This window comes from Diabrotica virgifera, chromosome 8, assembly GCF_917563875.1.
Source record: "Diabrotica virgifera virgifera chromosome 8, PGI_DIABVI_V3a".
NCBI classification, from domain to species: Eukaryota; Metazoa; Arthropoda; class Insecta; order Coleoptera; family Chrysomelidae; genus Diabrotica; species Diabrotica virgifera.
The window spans coordinates 53,956,585-53,980,382 of record NC_065450.1 but is presented as its reverse complement, the minus strand read 5'-3'; the positions used below and the strand labels follow the sequence as shown (position 1 = coordinate 53,980,382).

General features: G+C 33.0%; 1 protein-coding gene across 1 annotated transcript in view; it reads left to right on the top strand.

Annotated features, from left to right (window-relative positions):
- The window catches only part of LOC114338551 (mediator of RNA polymerase II transcription subunit 17), a 48,089-nt gene that overhangs the window by 13,375 nt on the left and 10,916 nt on the right, over positions 1-23,798 (top strand). Inside the window, exons 6-7 of the mRNA XM_028289154.2 lie at positions 7,197-7,403; positions 15,197-15,460. Of these exons, the coding sequence (XP_028144955.2) occupies positions 7,197-7,403; positions 15,197-15,460 (471 nt within the window). The remainder of the gene's footprint in view (positions 1-7,196; positions 7,404-15,196; positions 15,461-23,798) is intronic.

The following is a 23,798-nucleotide window of genomic DNA, read 5'->3' as shown; positions in this document are numbered from 1 at the left end:
GTAAGATTCTTGACTCAAAATACCCCCTTGTAACCTAGCGATTTCAATTGGTTTAGTTATTTTGATTGCTTCATTAATACAAGGATCAGGTGTTTGAGGCCTGGCCCTTTTCGTTGGATTTCTATAGATAGTGTATTTATGGGAATCTATGGGGCTAGACTGCGAAAAACCTGAAGAATATGGAAGAGCAGCTTGACTGGGAAGGAGTGGAAAAGCTTTTTGAGACGCTAATTCTATGGGAAATTGAGGATTTAATGTTTTATTTTCACTAGTAGTTGCATTTGCATATGTTCTATTGGGGATTAATTTAATTGCGTCATTGTATGTTAAATTTTTTTGAGACATAATATCTTTAATAGTTTTTTGCCTCAGATATTCAGGACACAGCTGAAAATTTGTAGTTAAATGATCTCCGTTGCACTGAAGACATTTATTGTTTGGGTTTTCCGTGCATTTGGAGGATAAATGTTCACCGTGACATTTGAAACATCTAGACTTACCACGACACTGTCCACCCACGTGCCCGTAACGATGGCAATTGAAACACAAAATTACTTTCTGTACAAATAGTTCGACCGGAATTAATACCTTATTAATAACTACATACTTAGGTAAACTTTGTGCCCTAAAAGTCACAATAATACTTTTAGTTGGAACATATACCGTAGTATTATTCTCAACAATTTTCCTTTTTAATCTTTTGACTTCTACTACTGTAAATTTACAGTGGTAGTCATAGGCTTTGATTTTATTTTTTAACTCCTCATCTGAAATATCTCTATCAATATCCCTTAAAATACCCTGACGATGAATCATAAATTTAGGTACATAAGCCTCAAGTTTATTTTCAGTAAACCTTTTTGATTTATTTTGATCTACTAAAAAATTGGCCCATTTTGACTCTCCAAAAACTACTTTTACTCGATGTTTTCCTGCCAAATCAATTCTTTTTATTTTATTATCCAGTTCCGGCCAATTTTTTAATATTATATCACCAACCCTAATCGCATTTAAACGTAAATCACTTTTATTTTCAATTATTACTTCAAAAGGACCTGTGTCAGTTTGTAAATATTTATAGGTAGTTCTAATGTCATTTGTATTTATTTGGGACGAGTTTGACGAAAAATATGAAGTTGATTTTTACTTACGTTTGAGCTGCTATTGACATTTTTAATAATATTATCGATACCTGAAACCGCTGTTATTTCCATATTATTATTCTGTTCTTCTCTAAACTTGTAAAATTCGTCCTCTCCGGGATCGGGAGGGTCACCGTCACCGTGTCCGCTCATCAAGATTTAGTCGCTTCGAACGCTAAAACTGACTTATATTGGTTATATAAACAGGTTTATTGTTCAATAAAGGTATATTAAAAATGTGACTTATTAAATGCATTAACAAATATATTCAAATTCTTGTCAAAAACTAACAATTTTGTAGATTATACTTATGGCTTGTGGTATTTGATAGTAGATCTTCTTGATGGTCGGATGGTACAACTGTAGACTTGTAGACCTGGGCAGATGTTGTGGCCCTAGGTCACTGCAACTAATGATGTCGGGTGCTGCTGTCTGTTCGATGCATCTTGTTGTCGTGCCTTTAAAGTTGCATCACCGGTGATGAAAGCTGGTGTCTCCCAAAGGGAGAAAAGTGATTTATTCCCAAAAACTAGAATACAAAACGTGTATAAGTTTAACATCAAGAAGAAAGAAAAAGAACCTTGCTAAAAAGTATTCAAAAAGTAACAGATGGCAAGGGGTAAATTAAATGGAATTAATATTGATTATTACTATATAGTTAAAATTTGATTACTAAACGCATATTAATAGATGAAAAGAAATATCAGAACACATGCTCTTAGAAGATGGGAGGTTAGGTATAAAAACAAAAAAGGTTATAAAAAATTAATACAGGTTTAGAAAATCTTGTACAGTGATGGTTAAAAACTTACCCCAAGAGATGATAGTTTGATGAAATAAATGGAGCCTTATCTAAAACTCATCTCTTTAAATAAATTAATTTTGCCCTCTCTCCATTATTGTCACTGTCATTGAAATATGACAGCGCAAAGTATAGGGAGATGGACAATAGGGTGGGCCGAAAAAACTTTTTTTTTTTATTTTAAAAGACGCTATAGCAAAAAAGGTGCGTTTTTATGTAAAAAAAATAATTAACAAAAAATTTACGTAAAAAAAACTTTTTAGCGGGGCCCAGGGGCCCTTCAAGGGGCTATTTTTTTAATAATATTTTTTTTAGGGGCGCTACTGAAAAAAACCATTGTTTTAACCTCCTTATTACCCAAAAAAAAATATTATACAAAAAAAAATATTTTAAGCCGGGCCCATGACGAATTTTCTAAGCTGATAATATCAGTCCGCCCTCTAATATGATCTGCCTATTATTTTAAGGTCGTTGAACTATGCGTAGTCGGACCAACGCCTTTGGTTTAAGTTTAATTTAGTTCCCTGCGAGTATTTGTCTAATGCGGACTGTTGTTGCGGAGTGCAAATCGTTTAAAAGTAGTTGTTTTGACTGTTTTTGTGGACTTTTAGTTGTTTTTTGTACGTTTTTAGTGTTTTTGTGGACATATAAATTCTAATTGTGATTAGAACGTGACATAAAGTTATAATGCCAAACACTTTAGTAAAAACTCGTGCTAGTGCCACGTGCCCAATATTTGGCAATTCAAAAGACATTCTGCCAAATGCATCTCAGCTTCCGACGTACGAGGATGTGATGAAATGTTATTTGGAGGTTCGATTAGAGTTAAAAGGCGACGGTAGTAAGCAACCGCCAAGTGCTACAGTTGCCAAGATTGTTGCGAATAAAGTAGAGCATGTGTGGAAACGTGCTTCTCTACCTATAATAACTCATGAAAGAATAACTAAACTAATTTTGAATTATAATAAAAAATATCAAAACATTAAACCCATAAAAGGAAAAATTTCAAAGTTTTTGCAAGCTAAGTTAGATACGTTTCTAGGAGAGTCGAAAAAGCTTTTTGATGTATCAACTTGTAAGTGTCTCGTTTTGGAAACTTGCTGTTGCGAAAAAAATAGGAAGATTCCGAAAATAGAATGGCCCTTCTTACAAGACCAAAGATCTGAGAGAAAAATGCAATTTGGAGGGATTGACCAACTTGTGACAAAACAGATACAAAAAAAAGAAGAAAGAAAATACAACATCTTGAAAAGAAAGAAAGAAACCGAAGAGCCAATTCCAAGTACAAGTGGCCTTACAAATGTAAATACTACTAGGCAATACATCATGAATATAAACCAAAGTTCTAATGAAAGTTCAAGCGAGGAGGAATACCAATGTCCAGTTTCAGCAAAACAAGAATCCCATCCTCAAGTATCAGTGTCGAAACCCAAACAGATGCGAATTAGCTTAGCCAACACTGCCAGAATAGCAGATCAGACTGGAACTTCTAACAGGGCTGTAGCTAAAATTGTTAATGCCGTGTTGGAAGACTTTAATCTAATTTCAACAAGTGAACAAACGAACGTAATAGATAAAAATAAAATAAGACGAGAATTACGTAAAAGTCGACAAAAACTACAACAAAATCAGGAAAACAAGACTATTGTAGGTCTATATTTTGATGGGCGAAAGGACCAAACTCTTTCTATGGTAAATAATAAAAAAAATCTTCAACAAGAAGAACACATTTCAATTATAAAAGAACCTGGTAGTATATATTTCGCACATATATCTACAAAAGGAGCTTCTACTGCAGTGAATATAAAAAATGAACTTTTAAAATGTTTAGATAATTATCAGACGGATATAAGTTTTTTGTCTCTAATCGGTTGCGATGGAACAAATGTAAATACGGGATGGAAGGGAGGCATAATTCGTCTTATGGAAACTCATATCGGAAGACCCCTTCAGTGGAGTATTATATGTCTCCTCCATACATAGGCGTAACCAGGATGATCCTAAGGGGGGGGTTACAACTACCTGAAAGGGGGGGGTTACAACTACTGGAAGGTCTCTGATGGCTATGGTGTTAAGTGTATAGAGCTCAAAGTACATCCCAATGGGGGGGGGGGGGGTTATAACCACCAAAACCCCCCCCCTGGTTACGCCTATGCCTCCATACAAATGAATTGCCTTTACGTCATCTTCTTCAAAATTTAGATGGCGAAACCAAGGGACCTTATAGTTTTTCAGGGCCAGTGGGTTCCCAACTGAAAGACTGCCAACAAATGCCAGTAAAAAAATTTAAAATTATAGACACGGAGCTTCCAGAAGTAACAGCAGATATTCTAAGTACTGACCAACAATATCTGTACAACATTTGTTCTGCTATTAAAAATGGACATTTTTCTGAAAGTTTGGCAAATAAAGATCCTGGAAAGTTATCCCATGCTCGCTGGCTTACTACAGCCAACAGGATACTACGACTATATGTAGCCACCGAAAAACCCATATCAAACCTAGTTATTTTATCTGAATTTATTATGAAAGTTTATGCCCCTGTTTGGTTTAATGTTAAAACACGACCACTGATCTATGATGGAGCACGACATTTATGGAAAGCCATTAGTCTTTCCAGAACTTTTCCACCTAAAGTTACCAAAATAGTGAACAAAGTCTTTGCCGACAATGGATATTTTGCTCATCCTGAAAACTTACTCTTAGCTATGCTAACCGACCCAAGGCCTCATATAAAGGAATTGGCTGTAAGGAGGATAAAAAAATGCAGAATGCACCCAAGTAATGAAGTGAGAGTCTTTAGGGTACCTTTAATCAACTTAGCCGCTGAGGATTACATAGATTTAATAGACTGGCAAAAAACAGTGATTTCAGAACCACCTTTGACAGTTTCTTTAAAAAATGAAGATTTAGATAATTTTTTAAAAGGCACATTTGTGTTTGATAAATTCCCATGTCACACTCAGGCAGTGGAACGCTGTGTGAAGTTGGTGACTGAGGCCTCCACTAAAGTATGTGGCGATGAGTCCAGAGACGGATACGTTCGACTAAAGTTAGAAGGTCGACAAATGTTACCCATTTTCGATAACAAGTCGCAATATTTTGAAAAACGGAATGTCACCTAAATTTAAAAATATATGGGTGGGAGGGTCCCCAATTGGGAGGAACTCCAGGTGCAGATAGCATAGGATTAAGGGACGTGGTGGTCGGATGATTGCGAGAGACGGAAGCTGATGCGTGATGACGAGCGACTGAGAATCGGGCAAAAGAAGGACATCGGGGAGAAGTCATGCCCTAACGGGCGATTCCACCCTGATGCCCTAGTATGAGAGGGGTGGGGTTTAGCTGGTCCCGGCCACATCGGAGTTACGGAGGGCAGGGAGGTCCGATTTAGGGCCAAACTGGTCGACGTGACACTGATGAGGTTTCAGCTCAGGAACCCAGCACTGTTGGAAATGTTTACCTCCGACGTCTGTTTGCAGATTCCCCACCTAGTGATGAAAAAAAAAAAGGTGCAGATACCTCCGCGTGGTGGGTTCTGGGTTGATTAGTATATTTTTATATAAAAAATTATACTAATCAAGCGAAAGACTGCACATTTATACAAATATGTTAATTTATGGTATATATTGAATTTTAAAAAATTTGTTTTGGTTCATGGGGCCGGTTAAAATGCTTTCTATTTTCTTTAATTTTTTTCTAGTAACATTACTGATTAAATAAAAAAGATTTTAAGGTAGCGCCCCTAATTTTTTTGGAAAAAAAATTTTGACCCCTAAAGTGGCCCCTGGGCTCGGTTAAATATTTTTTTTTAAATTCAAATTTTCTACCTGCATGAGTAATATCCATATGCAGTGGCGGCTCGTGATTTTTACAATAGGGGAGGCTATACCTAACTGTAAAATATCTAGACAAATTTGCACTAGCAAAAAAATGCGCCAAAAAATGTAATTTAAGGCCCCATCTTTTGACCATTTTTTATTTACATTTCATAATATCATCCTAATTCATAATTTCATGATATCATCATTTTAAAAATAGTTAGTCTAATAGTAAAAGTTTAATACCAAAGTTTGTGTCGTTTATTTGTTAACAATTCCATCTATTTGTAAATAGATACCTATGCATATCAAAATAAATACAGATTTGAAGTTTTGCAGTCCATACATAATGAAGCTTCAAATTTTTTAAGATACTCAACTGAATTTTTTTAATTCTAAACGCGGCCTACTGCGAATTCAAAAACACGATAAATTACCGATATTTTGCTTTGAGTTAGAGATATCGGAAAAAGTTATTTGAGCAAGTTGTTCCAAATATTATTATAACCCCACATACCAAATTTCATAACAAAATTCGCACTTTTAGATTTTTCATTATTTTTAGTCAGGACCCTAAAATTCGTTGTCCCGAGACGCACCCAACCACCCAACGGAGCTGAGAAGCTACACTGCCTCCCTTGGTATATCTCCGGGCAGCGTGTGATGGCGCCGTAGATGCCACTGTTAGGAGACCGGGCCTCCTTAAACGCCTGCTGCGCTGCACGGAGCATTACCAACGGAGAAAGCTGGGCTTCTCGGCTCCGTTCGTGCATCTCGGGATAACCCAGGGGCTGCCTACAATAATATGTAATAAAACTGAGACGCGATCATGCGTTCTAATGCTAATGCTCTGTACGTATGGATAATTAGTGATAATATGGAATTTACACGTTGTATAATAGTGAGAGTAATTGTTGTTTTCGCGATTCATGATAAACAAAACAGTATAGAGTGTGTAAAAAATTTATGGGGAGACTGAGCCTCCCTTGCCTCCTCTGACGAGCCGCCACTGTCCATATGCACCTTTTCCAAACTAGCGCCGTTTATTTTTTGCGACTTTTAAAAAATTTGCCATTTTCGGCCCACCCTAATGGACAACCATGTTCCGTATTGAAAGACAGATACTTACAGAGTAAGAATATATGAAGTACGTTCAGTTGATGATTTAAATAAAAAGAGAGATAGTAAATAGAAGATAACAAAAGAGGGCGCCAAACAGGGTTTTAACGAAAAAATAAGTTAAAACGAATACAGAAGATAATTACTAATGAAATATTAAAGAAAATAAAGTAAAATAATTATTTAAAAATAAAATAGCAAAGATGTGACGTCTGTAACGTTACAACTTTATCAATTTTATTTACTTTACTGTTTTTAATTTAATTATAATTATTTTAATTAATTCTTATTAATTAATTATCAATTTCCCAGGTATTCAACTAATTATTGGATTAAGGCACTCCACATCAAGTGACAAGAAACAACAAAATCCTCCACCATCTAAAAGCGATCACGACCATGTTCTGGAACATTCTTTACATCAACTTCTAAGGGAAGTGCACCACAAAAATACGCACCATCCTTTCCCCCATCCTGCAACTGGGCCGTTGGGTCCATCCAAGAAGAGAATGCTTGCAGGTAAGACAAACATTTAGATAATTTTGAGTTTTCATATTTTTTGCAGATATTTAATGTTTTGCTAACATGTTTTTCTGTTAACTGTCTTTTCTCTTAGAACATATTTCAATTTAGTTTGATTTCATTTCTTATGCATTTGTTGGTTTCTGAATCTTTCAATTTTCTATTTCTAATTAGTAGAGAGACAAATAGGTAAAAGTCAAAAACAAATTCTAACACCAACCAGATACGAAAAGAAACAATGGACGACGGACGAAATTTTAGATTTAAGGCCGTTCCTCGTGATTCTGGGCATATCTAAATTTCAATGTAAAAGTTTAAATAAAATAACGCAACAACTATGGCATATATTGAGATAATTCTTTTTTTATATGAAAGGAATTAAAAAGTTCTAGTGCTCTATTTGTTTTTAGATTATTAAATTGTTTAAACAATGTGTGATTTTTAATTTTTTTTTGTTTAAAATTAACGTAAAAAAATTTAAATACAAATACGTCACTAAAGAATTTTTCCCACTTTCCGAATCTGTTTTTGTTTTTAACATAAAGTGTAACACAAAGCACCTATTTTGTTTAAACTTTTTAAGAAATCTCAAAGTTCTGCTAAAATTTATCTCGCTCAGTGATCACAGGCTATCCTTGTTGTCGATATCGAACAGTCAGCAAGCCAACAGGTACAGAGACCCTCTCGGTAGGGGGTATCTTGTAAATAGATAAAGCTTATTTAGACTTTTGATAAAATTCCAAGATTTTTATTATAATTTTTATTTGAAAATACCTTCTACAGAAACATTAAACATTATTCTATGTTATATAATTTTATTTTATCGATCTTACTGATCGTGATACTACTAATAGGTCTGGATCCCGCGTATGAAAAAAAAGTTGATTAATAGCAAGCTGAAAATTTGTTAATAGCTTAAGGGTGTCTAGTCGGATAAACTTTGATATATGGGAACGCTGGAACAGGGGCAGTTTTAATTGTGGAACAGGTTAAAAATTTGGAACGGTCAGAACACGAAAACGGCACATTTATTTTGTCCGACAGAACAGACTTAAACTCTCCGAACAGAGATTAAACTCATGCAAAAATCAGACTGCTATTTATCACCAAATGGGCGTTTTAATGAGTGGAACATGTAGAATATGTCAAATGACAGGAATTATGACAGGTGATAAATAGCAGTCTGATTTTTGCATGAGAGTTTAATCTCTGTTCGGAGAGTTTAAGTCTGTTCTGTCGGACAAAATAAATGTGCCGTTTTCGTGGTCTGACCGTTCCAAATTTTTAACCTGTTCCACAAATAAAACTGCCCCTGTTCCAGTGTTCTCATATATCAAAGTTTATCCGACTAGACACCCTTAAGCTATTAACAAATTTTCAGCTTGCTATTAATCAACTTTTTCTTCATACGCGGGATCCAGACCTATACTCGAATTCTTATAATATAAATATAATTAGGTAATATGTGCGTCCATAAAGTAACGCATAAATTCATTATTAGCCAAATAAACCACATTATTAGAAATTACCGAAACATGTCGATTTTTGATTTTAGTTTTCAATTTTAGTTTTTCTATTTTTTCAAATTATAATCTAATATACAAGGTGAACCACCGTCGAATGATGACGTCATCACCTTTTTTAAACGAAACCCCCATTTTTTTCAACTTATAGATTTTGCTTGCTGGGGTGATTCTAAAAATGTATAACACGTTGCTTCAAATTGGTGCAGGGTGGCAAAAATGAGTGTGTCCATAAAGTAACGCATAAATTCATTATTAGCTAAATAAACAACATTATTAGAAATTACCGAAACAAGTCGATTTTTGATTTTAGTTTTCTATTTTTTCAAATTATAATCTAATATACAGGGTGAACCACCTTCGTATGATGACGTCATCATCATTTTTTTAAACGCAACCCCCATTTTTTTCAATCTACAGATTTCGCTTGTTGAGCTGATTCCAAAAATGTATATATAATACGTTGCTTCAAATTGGTTCAGGGTGGCAAAAATGAGTGCGTCTATAAAGTAACGCATGAATTCATTATTAGCTAAACAAACATTATTAGAAATTACCGTAATAGTTTGATTCTTGATTTTAATTTATTATTTTTTTCAAATTGTAATGTAATATACAGAGTGAACCACCTTCGTATGATGACGTCATCACCATTTCCTGGAATCTCCACTTTTTTCAATTTATATATAATTTTCCAGTTATATAAATTTTTTTTATAAGAATTGAAACTCCTCTGCTTGCACCTTTTTACCATTTTTTGTTTCCGTGAGAACATAATATATTCAATTTTAGATTTTCCATGTCTTTTACTCCCAGTCTATGTTTGTTATTGACTCACTGTATATTCTTGCTTGCCTTCTTCTTCTTTTTTGTATAAACATGACTGTCTGTTTTTTAATGTGCCTCCAGTAAGTTGTGGTTCCATCGTTTTCGTGGTAATCCTACTGATCGTCTTCCTATTGGAGAACCATCTCTCGCCGTCCTTACTACTCTATTTGTTGCTATGTGGCTTATGTAGTCATTCTATTCTACTCTTGTGCTTGTCTTCTTCTTCTTCTTCTTTTTGTATAAACATGACTGTCTGTTTTTTAATGTGCCTCCAGTAAGTTGTGGTTCCATCGTTTTCGTGGTCATCCTACTGATCGTCTTCCTATTGGGGAACCATCTCTCGCCGTCCTTACTACTCTATTTGTTGCTATGTGGCTTATGTAGTCATTCCATTCTACTCTTGTGCTTCTTACCCAGTTTTTAATGTTCTCGACCTTACATCTCCGCCGTATATCTGTACTTCTAGCTCTGTCCCATAGTTTCTTACCATCTTCTCTGAAGTCAGCTGAATCTTGCTTTTTTTTTAAGGTAATTACTTCCCTCTCCTCTTTTTATCCGGTTTGGGACTGGCAACATAATTGCTAAACTACTCAGTTCACTCAGTAGTCATTTAGGCAGAGATTTCAAATTAATTTTATTAATTATAATCATAGACATAATTTTGGGTGCATGTCACCTAAAAGGAATGTGTGTATTCTACGGCAGAAGCCATAGTGAAAGAACCTACAGTCTCTAGAGCTATCCATAAATTTAAAAATCACAAAGCCAAGAACCGACACTATATTCAAAATGTTTAAAAAATTGAGGGTACATGCCTTTCAAGAGCTGATTTGCCAAATCTGGAAAAAGAGCATTTGACAACCTCCTGAAGAGAGAGTGTTATCATTCCCATACACAAAAAGGGTGATAAAATCGATTGCACAAACTATACAGGTATATCACTTATCAATACAGCATACAAAGTATTTCCCTAATAATACTATTGAAACAATCTTATTTCTTTTTTATTTTGTTTTTGTTTATTTATTTAGCGTATGGATTTTTACAGTACGATAAATACACACTTATATACCTATATGCAAATACTAAAGTAGGATGAATGATCTCAAAATATATCGCTATATAAAAAAATAGGTACATATTTTGTTAAATTTGTTTTATTTAAAAATTTACAATTATAATCACGTTAATCCTTTCATTGTGTAGGTCCGAACCTTTCACTCCAGGGGGTGTATTGTATAATAGAATTTTTGAACTGGGGTTGACGAATCATCAGATTGACGTAAAGAGTATTACTTCATGAATAGATTTTGTTTTGTATTGAAAGAAATTTTTGAAATAGAGATATTTTACAGTTACATTATTCAAGGATAGGCCTTAATTGAAGAAAGACATCAACATAAAAATAAAGGTAATCAGATGTACAAAAAAGTGGAGAAACAAATAAGATGCAAAATTAAGTAAGCGAAAGAAGTAAGATTAAAAGAACAATGCGCAGAAATAGAAGAATACCAGAAAAGAAATGATAGTTGTAACACACACAAAAAAATTAAAGTATTAAACTCAGAACAATAGAGAAAGAAAACCGAGAATACTGAAAGATAAAGATGGGAAACAAGTGTTAAATAAAAAATGAAGGAAAAGTAAAGAGATGAATAGCATTTATCAATGAGTTGTTCAAAGACAAGAGAACAGAATAGCTAGAATTAAAAGTAGAAAATGGTGTGATTTTAAAGATATTAAAAGAGAAAATTAAAATATTATTAAAAAAAGAATGTGTTTGTACTTTGTACGCACGTAAGAAGTTATACTTCTATTATATGATTTCAACGAAATAAATATACTTTCGAACAGTTTATTTATATTTTATTTAAAGATTAAACTAATTTTTACTTAGTACTTTCCAGAAATGTTTATTAAAACAATAAGAAAAATTAAAGAAAAAATAGAAAACACCCGGATTCGAACCGGGGACCTCTTGATCTCCAGTCGAGCGCTCTACCACTGAGCTCTTTTTGTTTGTGCGGGTGCGGATTACAAGATTTCTCAGACATAGTGTCAAATAGACCAAGTGAAGTATAAAAATACTTTAAATATTACTTAATCTTATTCCCGAGGTAGACAAATCCAAAGATACAAAAATTATAATAAATATATTTACCAAATACACTAATATATTCTTTCCACACCTTTTTTGGACTAATACATACATATACATAACTTAAAACATTTATCAACGAACTTCATACTGTCTGTGTGCGCATGCGCGTAGAATAATAAAAATGCACTCCCAATTGCGCCTAAAGAAGTATAACTTAAAAAAAAACAAAAATGGCAAAGTAGAAGTTCCAGGCCAAATCCCAGTAGAAAGCTTAAAATGTATAAATGATAAAATCTTAGACATTATAGTAGACTTGTTTAATGCAATATATAAAACAGGACATATACCGAAATAATGTTTACTCTCCATCTTTTGCACTATCACTAACCTAAAAGTACATACGCAAAAAGACAAAAGACTGCAGTGAATACAGAACAATATCATTAATAAGTCATGTTCTCAAATTATTCTTGAAAATAATACATGGTCGTATAAATAAAGGACTGGAAGAAGGAATACATGATAGTCAGTTTGGATTCAGAAACGGACTAGGAACCAGAGAGGCATTATTTGCTTTTAATGTGATAGCTCAAAGATCCATAGATATGAATGTGGATGTGCATGTTTGTTACGTTGATTTTGAAAAATTAATTGACAAAGTAAGACATGAAAAATTAGTCCAACTTCTAAAGACAAAAAACATAGACAAAAGAGACTTAGAATCCTTTACCGGAATCAGGAGAGGAGTGATACAGGGATGTATTATGTCTTTTTTACTGTTCAATGTATATAGTAAATCCATTTTTGAAAAAGCATGACTCTCTGAAAGTGAAAGAATAATAATTAACGGAAGAACTATTAACAACATAAGATGAATGAACAACTCCAACTACTACTAAACAAGACAAAACAGTTTCTGCGAAAAATATGGACTAAAGATTAGTACAAAAAAGACTAAATATATGATATTAACAAATAAATCAAATATACAATCAAACATACATTTGGGATGTATACCGATAGATAGAGTTGAAACATACAAATACTTGGGAACCTAGATTTCAGAAACTAATGATCAAACAACAGAAATAAGTTACAGGATGAAAACAGCAAGAAATACGTTTATAAAAATGAAAGCAATTCTCTGCAATAAACACCGTAGATTAGAGCTGAGACTATGAGCTCTGAGAAGTCGTGTTTTTGATACTACAATATGAATTTGAAAGCTGGGCATTGAAGCAAGAACATATAAATAAGCTACAGTGATTTGAAATGTGGTGTTACAGAAGCATACTTAGATTAGCATGAACACAGAAGAAAAAGAACACGGAAGTATTGCGAGGAACAGGCAAAGAGTACGATATAATAAACAAAATAGAAATAGGAAAGTTACAATATCTGGGACACGCAATTTACTAAAATTATATAAACCGTCAATATAAATAAAAAATAATAAAGTAAAACAAAAAACAATAACAATCTATTGCAAAATTTAAAAAAATTGCAAATTGCATAATCTACCTTAATAAATTTAATAAGTTAATTTAGTTACAAGTTAAGCTGCATATGACATCCAAATATACATAAAAATTCTACTTATACATAAGGGTACTGTAATTTCTTAGTTATTGATTAAGAAACTCTGCTACTGAATAATATGGTCTTTGAGATAGATAGGCTTTTGTCATTTTACGGAACTTGGGGAAAGATGTTGCAGACGTAAGTTGTAAAGGTAGATGGTTGTATAGTTTTTTTTTGCAGAATATAATATAGATTTCTTAACTAACTCAGTGAATGGAATCGGTAAATAGTCGTCAAAGGTAGAATTTCTGGTGGAATAGTCATGATTAGGTCTTTCTGGAAACCCATGTAGAGGTTTACGAATTAAGCAAACAGTTTCCTGTGATCTTTGAAGTAGCTTCTGCAATGTGTTGTTCTTCTGAGGCCAAACAGATATCTCATTGTTTTTTTTGTAATTTCAAAATGACATTGGATTGGGCAGCTGTACCAGAACCCCAAAAAGAAAGACCATATCGAAGATGCAATTTGAACGAAAAAAAATATGTTATTATGAAAGAGGCTAAGTTGATTTCCTTCGAAAAAGATCTTATTGCATAGCAAACTGAGGATAGTATCTTACTAACTCATCGATATGAAAGGACCATTTAAGGTTGCTATCTAAAAAAATATCAAGAAATTTTACAGAATCAACGATACTGATATTAAGATATACTGTTATTAAGAGGTAAGGGTTGAAGAGCTCCTTTATCGGATAATGCTACTGTTTTATCTACGTTAAAAGAGAGTAAATTGGAATCGGACTAGATTTTTATTGTGAGTAGATCAGAAGTTTAAGTAGCTTGAAGAGTTGCAATATTTGACTCCAAGTAATACTGGTATCATCAGCAAAAAGAAAAATTTTCCATCGATTTTTAAACTAATGATGTCATAATAAAGATAACGAAAAGTAGAGGATCCCATACTGAACTTTGTGCTACCCCACATACAATATTTTTGAAACTAGAGTCTATATCATTTGCTCTAACCCTAACCAGTTGTTTCCTATTATCCAATTGAAGATTGATACAAGATTGAAACCAATTCAAAGAAATACCTCGAATTCCATAGAAATTTAGTTATTATATTCATAGTCCAATTTCGTCGTCAAAGATTTGTTTCTGTTATCTGTGGTAGCGTAATTTTGAAGAATTCCGTGTTATTCAACAACTCAACACCAAACTGTTAGAGAAAATATCACAAGGAAAAATTCCTGTAACTGGCTGTATACCATAAATCACAAAAAGTAAAAACCTTATCTTGTAACAGGTATATTTAAAATCCTTAAAAAGGGTTATATCACAACAAAACGTTTTCGGAATCAATATTCCATCATCAGTGTTATCACCTAAAATAAGTATAACTCTATAAGTAAAGCAAACGTGAGGTTAAATTTTGACAAAGGTAAAAAAGTGATACTTACAGGTTTACATGCTTTAAGCCACCAAAATATACGGGTAAATACCCTTGAGTTGTTATTAAACAGTTGAGGTTACAGTATATTATCTGATGTTAAAGGATGTTAAAAATATTTCCAGATTAACCCCTGGCATCACATGACATCAACCATATTGGTTGGAAACTTGTAGGTAGCACCTTACATGGCAGAGTTTAGGTGACAATTGCATAGGGATTACGAACAATCGACACGAATCGCATCCGCCTTTTTAGGGATTTTAAATATACCTTTTACAAGATAAGGTTTTTGTTAGAGAGAATGTTTTTGCTTTTGTATTTTCTCGTTTTACGTTTACGATATATTTAATCTAATTTTGTTTTAGGTCCTATGGCAGCTGACCGGTACGAACTTCTTGAAATGACGAAAACCCAAACACTTCTGGAACAGATAGTTCAACAAGCCCAACATTTTATTATGAGGATGAGAACTGAGTATGTGCTTGACACCATAGCAAAAGAAGTAAAAGATCCACTCATTACCTCTCACTGGAATACTCTGAATAGTCCAACACAGTCTTGTGTTAAAATTCATATTTCGACACATGGTTACGATGCTGTTTGTAGAACACCTCTTATAATACATGTTGGTGAGTATTTTACATTTTTTTTGAAGTTATACTTCTCTAGGCGCGATTGAGAGTGAATTTTTATTATTCTGTGCGCATGCGCACACATACAGTATGGAGTTCGTTGCTAATCTTTCAAGTTATGTATGTATCAGCGCAAAAAAAAGGTGTGAAAAGAATATATTAGTGTTTTTAGTAAATATATTGATTATAATTTTTGTGTCTTTGCATGTGTCTTCCTCGGGAGTAAGATAAGTATTAAAAACATTTTTATATTTATTATACTTCACTTCGTCTGTTTGTTACCGAGAATTGTCATTATGTCCGAGAAACTATATAAACAGAGAGCTCGTGGCGTTATTGGTAGAGCATTCGGCTACAGATCGATAGGTCTTGGGTTCAAATCCGGACCATTACTATTCTTTTTTTTTTTAGTGGTAAGCATTAATTATTAGTTTAATATTTAAATAAAATAAAAATAAACTGTTAAATATATTTATTTCGTTGAAATCGTATAATAGAAGTATAACTTTTTACGTGCGTACAATGTACACACACATTATTTTTTTCTTATTGGCTTCGGATTGCTTGACTCATTCAGCCATTAAAGTTAGTAAATTAGTTAAATAATTGTTCATCTTCACAATGCCCTAACAAAATGGTTTACAAATCATTTTACTGGTAATTGGTCCTAAAAATTCACAACAAAACCAGTCGGATAACAAAGTGGTAATTTTCACTTCACTAAAATTGTAACTTGAAGTCGAGTGTTCAAATGTTTCTTTTACATTACTCTTCCAGATCTCCTTTTTTGTTCATTATATACTCTGAAAGAATATTTATCGAAGCTTTGCACAAAATTGAAAAAGGCATTCTACTAAAAGGATTCCGACTAAATAACATCAAATATGCAGATAACACCATAGTATTGTAGGGGATTAAGGCAGGGAGATGCGCTGGTGTGTCAGCTTTTTAATGTAGCCTTAGAAAAAGTTGTACGAGACGCTAATTTAGATAGCAGGGGAACAATATTTAATAGATCAGTCCCAATTCTAGCATATGCAGACGACGTGGACATTATAACAAGAACCAGGGCGAGAACTGCGGAAATCCTAACCGATCTAATAGCAGCAGCAGAACAAATGGGGTTACATATAAATCAAAATAAAATCAAATTCACGGCGACTAACACAAACACAAGAGCTGGAAATGTTGCCGCAGATCTAATCATCAATGACCAAAACTTCGAAGCGGTCAAAGAGTTCATATATCTAGGGACATCGGTTAACCCCAATAATAACACATCTGAGGAAATAAAAAGGCGAATAATAATTGCAAACATTTGTTATCATGGTCTATCGAAATACTTATCTAACAAACGTCTGTCTCAAAAAACTCGTATAAGGCTGTACAGAACATTGATAGTCCTCGTTCTCACATATGGATCAGAGGCATGGACGCTAACTAAAACAGATGAATCCGCTCTATCGATTTTTGAAAGAAAAGTGCTACGTAAGATATTCGGAGCAGTCTGTGAGAATGGAATATGGAGGCGTAGATATAACTTTGAACTGCAGAATATCCATAAGCATACGTTTGGTGGAAAAGATATTATCACTGTAATTAATCGAAACCGCCTGCAGTGGGCAGGACATGTAGCCCGGGCCCCTGAATCGAACATGATAAAAAAGATTCTAACAGCTCGACCCGTGGGAATGAGAAGACGGGGTAGACCAAAGTTGAGGTGGGTGGACGGGGTAACACAGGATGCCGAGAAGATCGGAGTTGGCAACTGGAAAATGCAAGCAAGGGACAGAATAGAATGGGGTAGAAAGCTTGAGAAGGTCGAGGCCCTCTAAGGGCTGTAGCACCAAGATGATAATGATGACCATAGTATTGTATCATAGTATATCTACGGAAAATCTAGAAGACGTACAAGTCCTGATGAACAAAATCACGCAATACAGTCAACAATATGGACTCAATATAAACGTAATACAGAAGACAAAGCTTATGATAATTAGCAAGGAAAGATAACAGAAGATCAGCTCTAACCAAACCCCAGTAGAAAGAGTGACGCACTACAACTAAGTCGGCACCATCATAAATGAACAAGGGACCAACAACATTGGTCGCGTTCATCAGACAGAGAGCTTGGAATCGGCTTGCAATCGGATTGGAAGCTCTTTTACTAGTGAACGGTGCGCTGAATTAATCGGATTGGAAGCGCTCGCCATTTTATTCAGCCTTAAATTTGTTGTGCCGTGATAGCTGAATCCCGCCAACTTTAAAATTAAGTTCAAAGTAAAATAGACAATTTAATTAAAATTGAATATAAATACAATAATTATTGCATGTAATTTATTGTAAATATTTGTAGTTCTTATTTTAGTATTATTGATATGTATCCTATATATAGCCTAATAAAATAAAAAAAAAGTCAATATGTAAATTCGTACAGGTTAAAACAAATTTTATATCAAAGTTTAGGTGGGTACAAAAGATATTTTCAAGAAAGTATCCAAATCATACAAGGGGATCATTGTTTAAATAATTAAAAAGGGGTCAATTTTGCAAAAAAAATACTTTTTTAACTGCTGAGGTTATTTAATTACCAATGAAGGTCTACAGGATTTTTTTCTGCAAAGTTGAAGGGTAAATCTTTCTCATAAGACTTACTAAATTAAATTTGACCCCCTATTTATTTAAATAATTATATATAAAACTTTAAAAACAAATTTGCAAAAAATTATTTTTAGCGTTTTAAATAAGCACTATAAAATATCTTATTTTACAGAATAAGTTGCGCTATGTTACCAGTATTAAGCAAAAAAAATTGGTCGAAAAATATTTAATATTTTTTGAGATATTGAATTTGTTTTTAAATGTTACTATATTTTCAATTGCAAAAACGTGGTTGTTGCCAAAGAAATATTCACCTGCTTAAGATTTCATTATTTTTATTTTTATGTATATTTTCGATAAATGTATTGATAAATTCAAATTTCAGTTAAACTCCCACCTAAAATGGCATTTGAAAATTATTCAAATTTGTTTATAATTTGTTTTTTTAATAACGTCGCGGGAATTAAGTAATTTGAAATGCCGTTTCGATCATTGGGTTTCTGGTATTTTTTTACTAATTAACAAAATTTTTTTGTCGTTTTTTCTTCTTCTTTTTCTTCTTGGAGTTATATTACTACGGGCCCTTTTAGGGTTAAATTTTATTAGGAATGTCGAATCTCCGAGTTGTAGATTCTAGACCTAAAAATATTAAGATTAAACTAAAATCTCTTAAATAAAATGTGGCTACTTACTGAGTTACAGGGTGTTTTATTTAAAAATTTAAAAATTATTGTTACCAAGTACTTTAAAACTATTTGACGTATCCTTATCATACTTGGCAGAAAGTGTGTCTATTATACACCCTATTAAATTTTGATTAATAAACGTTTCTACCTAGTGCCAGAGGCGTACGACAGGGGATAGTGAATGATTGACCCTTCCCAAATTCTACGCCACTGAGTGAATTACTATTGTAGCGAAATTTTTCGATTCTCCAATACTTTGTATGTAAATAACTTTATTGGTATTGATAAAGTCATCAGTTTGAGATATATTGGAAGTTTAAAATGAATGAATGAATCAATCAAAATAACTATGCCGTTTCATTTTTAACGTCCAATATCTCGAAAACTAATGACTTAATCATTACCAAGAGTATATTATTTACACAGAAAGTATTTGAGAATCGAAAAATTTCGCTAAAATAGTAATTCCCTCAGTGGCGTAGAATTTGGGAAGGGTCAGCCATTAACTGGCCCCTGTCGTACGCCTCTGGTGGTAGCTAGAAACTTTTGTTTTTCACAATTTAGTAGACTGTTTAGTAGTCACACTTTCTGTAAAGTATGATAAGGATACGTCAATTAGTTTGAAAGTACTTGGTAAAAATAATTTTTAAATTTTTAAATAAAACACCCTGTAACTCAGTAAGTAGCCACATTTTATTTAAGTGATTTTAGACCAATCTTGATATTTTTAGGTCTAGAATCTACAGCTTAGAGATTCGACATTCTTAATGAAACTTAAATACAATGCCAAGAAAAAAAAGAAGAGGAAAAAAAAGACAAAAAAATTTGTTAATTAGTAAAAAATTCCCAGGAACCCAATTATCGAAACGGCATTTTAAAATATTTAATCACCGCGACTTTATTAAAAAAACAAAATATAAACAAATTTAGATTATTTTCAAATGCAATTTTAGGGGACAGTTTAATTGAAATTTGAATTTATCAATACATTTATCGAAAATATATATATATAAATAAAAATAATAAGATTTAATACAGGTGAATATTTCTTTGGCAACAACCGCGTTTTTGCAATTGAAAATATAGTAACATTTAATAAACAAATTCAATATCTCAAAAAATATAAAATATTTCTCGACTAATTTTTTTTTGCTTAATACTGATAATATATTACAACTTATTCTGTAAAACAAGATATTTTATAGTGCTTATTTAAAACGCTAAAAATATTTTTTTGCAAATTTGTTTTTAAAGTTTTATGTATAATTATTTAAATAAATAGGGGGTCAAATTTAATTTAGTAAGACTTATGTGAAAGATTTTCCCTTCAACTTTACAGAAAACAATCCTATAGACCTTCATTAGTAATTTAATGACCTCAGCAGTTAAAAAAGTAATTTTTTTTTCAAAAATGACCCCTTTTTAATTATTTAAACAATGATCCCCTTGTATGATTTGGATACTTTCTTGAAAATATCTTTTGTACCCACCTAAACTTTGATATAAAATTTGTTTCAACCTGTACGAATTTACATTTTGATTTTACATGTAGTGTAATTTTATTTTACTAGACTAATATAGTTATTATCTAAATTAAGTTAGAAATATTAACACGATATCTGTAGTAGGTACCTACCTCATTTATTTTCCAACAATCCAGTTTTTGATTGATTCACAAATCTTATAAAAATTGGTATTGATTGCATACCAACTATTTTGTAATTGATATTTACCTACAATAAAATTAAATTTAATATACTTAGGTAGGTAGGTACCTATACAATAATACTCAATATTAGTTATTTCCAATGTTTTATTCTTCTTCACTCACCGTTATATTATCAATTTCTTTATTTAGCATACCTACTTAATATTGCATTTATCCAGAACATTGCCTTTTATATTATAAAATTGTGTAAAACACAATGTTCGTTAATCGAATATTTTCTGTATCAAATTTTAATCCTGTAAATTTGCATTTTATTAGTTCAAACCTTTCTACAGCTGACCGAATCTTTAATTTATTATCAAAATTTTCTTGTTCTGGTAGTAAACGTTTATTATTCTGGTAAGATTTCATTAAGTTAATGAGGAGTATCTAGATATGCCGAATTTTGAATGAGATTTATATTCGCTGGTAAAATGGAATTAGCTTGAGTTGAATAGTTAATAGGTCTGGATCCTGCATACCAAAAGAAAGTTTATTAATAGCAAGCTGAAAATTTGTTATTAGCTTAACGGTGTCTAGTCGGACAAACTTTGATGTTTTAATTTAAAACAAACACTGGAACGGGAAGTTTTAATTGTGGAACAGGTTACAGGTTTCGAACGTCAGACTACGAAAACGTCTCATGTATTGTGTAGGACAGAACTTCCAATTGATTTGTTACTCTTTCATTAGCATGCAAAAATCAGACTGTTATTTACCACCAATATAATTCCTATCCTCTGACATGTTCTACGTGTCGGAATTATTAAAATGCCCAACATATTTTTCAGACAAAAATTGTTTCATATATTATATACAAAGTTTGCTATTGAATAAACTTAAAAACAACATGCTAGTTTTCACAATCATAAACTTGTCAGGATGACACGTTCCACAATTAAAGCTTCCCCTGTTCCAGTGTTTCTATATATCAAAGTGTGTCCAACTAGACACCGTTAAGCTATTAACAAATTTTCAGCTTGCTATTAATCAACTTTTTTTGGTATGCGGGATCCAGGCCTAGGTACGAAATTTTTAAAAGTAGATGTTTTAAAAAAAATTTAATTATACAGTTTAAACAGATTTTTCAAAACTATTTACAATCATATTATTTGTTGTCATTTCATGGAATTAGGCATACTCCAAATTTAATATAAGTAGAGGAACTATGAAAAAAGAACTAGAGGGAGATATAATCTATTTTTTAATAAGATTCTTTGATCACAACCAACTAACTCTTGAGATAAACTGGGAATGCAATAGACATCCCTTTATGATGCTCATACAGAAGCACATTTCCAAGCAATCTTACATTACAAAGGTGTTGCTGGCAACCTATAAAGGGAAAAAAATAATTATTTTGCATGGTTACAATATATTATCTTGAAGCTGTATTCGATAAAAAATTCTGAAACGAGAAAGCTCACTTTAATACTTATCCGGGCAAGACATTTTACTTCCATATAAAAGACATGGCGTTTCAGGCCTATTGAGCCCCACTTGCCCGGATAAGAGTTAAAACAGTAAAAGAAAACGGAGCAGCATAAGGTACTGTTGGTTGGGAGCACTCTGAAGACCACCATGTGTTCGTTGTTCTCTGATAATACCATCAATACAGATAGAATTATTTCTATGAGTATGGCTATGTCAAACGAAATAAGGATTGAGAGACATTTTAGATGCTCTCAGTGAAACAAATGCAATTTTAGAGCCACAACCAGAACGCTAAGGAAGAAATTCCTCTTATTAAAAAAAGAATGGATTCTTGTTAACAAATTCTGCTTAACAATGGAGGAGGAGGATATATGAAAGGTTGTGTTACAATACATTTAGTTTTGATCTAAGCATGAAAATAAATATTATGAACACATTTGTACTACATTTATTTTCAAACAAACCAGTTTTTTATCGATTTACACAAAGTTTTTATTGATTACGGTTTACAATTAACCCATTCGCAGATACGACTATATATGCATGTACTTACAAAGGGAAATTACTGTCTGCATATGAAGATGTTTCCACAAATGTGTTAATACAATATTTACAATAAAATTATATTATAGAATATTTACAATAAAATTAAACTCAATATACACATTGATATTCAAGATTAGTTATTTCCAATTTTTTGTAATTCTATATTATTTGGGTGAAAATCTTATGTCCAGAGCTCTTTGGCAAACCAAACCTATCCCCAGTAACAAATTCTCTGGTTTACTTATTTTTTTCCAATAGAATTATTCTGTTTTCAAATTGGTGGATATAACCAATACAATTAAAGAGTTCCTGGAAATATAATAATATATACATGATGTTATTAATTTGTTATACAATTTTACCTGGAAAGCATTTCTGGACATACGAATTCCTTGTTATTATTTCATCTCATCCTTCTGGAATAATTTGAGGTAGGTACATCCGCTAAATTTAATGTAGGTATAACGGCATTTGCTAATTTCGTCCCCAAACAAAAATTCTTCAAGAATATTATCCATTTTAGTTTAGACAGTTTTATTTAAAAACAAAACTGTCTAGGTTATAAATTATATTATTATATAAATAAAGAATAAAAACATAAACAAATGGAACACATAACAATCTCAATCGAATGTCAAACGTCAGTCGTTCACTAGTAAAAAAACTGTCAGCGTTTCAGCGCAAATTAATCGGATTGCACTCGGATTATTCTGGTGAACGCGACCATTGTCCTTGCATCTTAACAGTGCCGGCGCTAGGGTATAAGGTGCCCGCCTTCAAAACTAGCACAGGCGCCCCCCACTCCACACGCATACACACAGATACTCGTACAACCCCAGCCTCGGAAACATTATGTGTGTTCAAATGGAACAGTGAGACCCACATGTCCGAAGATCAAACCGGTCACACTGCGTAACCTGACCCCGTATCTATCTGACCCCCCAAGCTGTATCACCACCCCTCCCATCACAGTACATAACGAATAACCGAAAATACTTTCCGTATCCTGTTTTGACATCGACATCGCTGTAAATCGCGATGCAAGGTCGCGAGGGTGAACGGGTGATACATCCTTGGTATGTGCGATCTCATAAGAAAATGAAGATTTGTTTTGATATCGATGTAGCGACCACGATCGCGAATCGCGACCTACACCGCGCCCATCCATGTATCTTCGGCATGTTTTTACCCTCAGGAGGCTTTGTACTGAACGTTACCTTGGATGCACTGGGTAATGGAACACATCATCTGTATTACTTTATGTGGTTAAACAACCTGATTTTAGGGGTAGTCAGAAGAGCTTTTCTCCCTATTAATGACTTGATTTTGGACTTGTGTCCTAAAAATGTGTGTTCCGGGC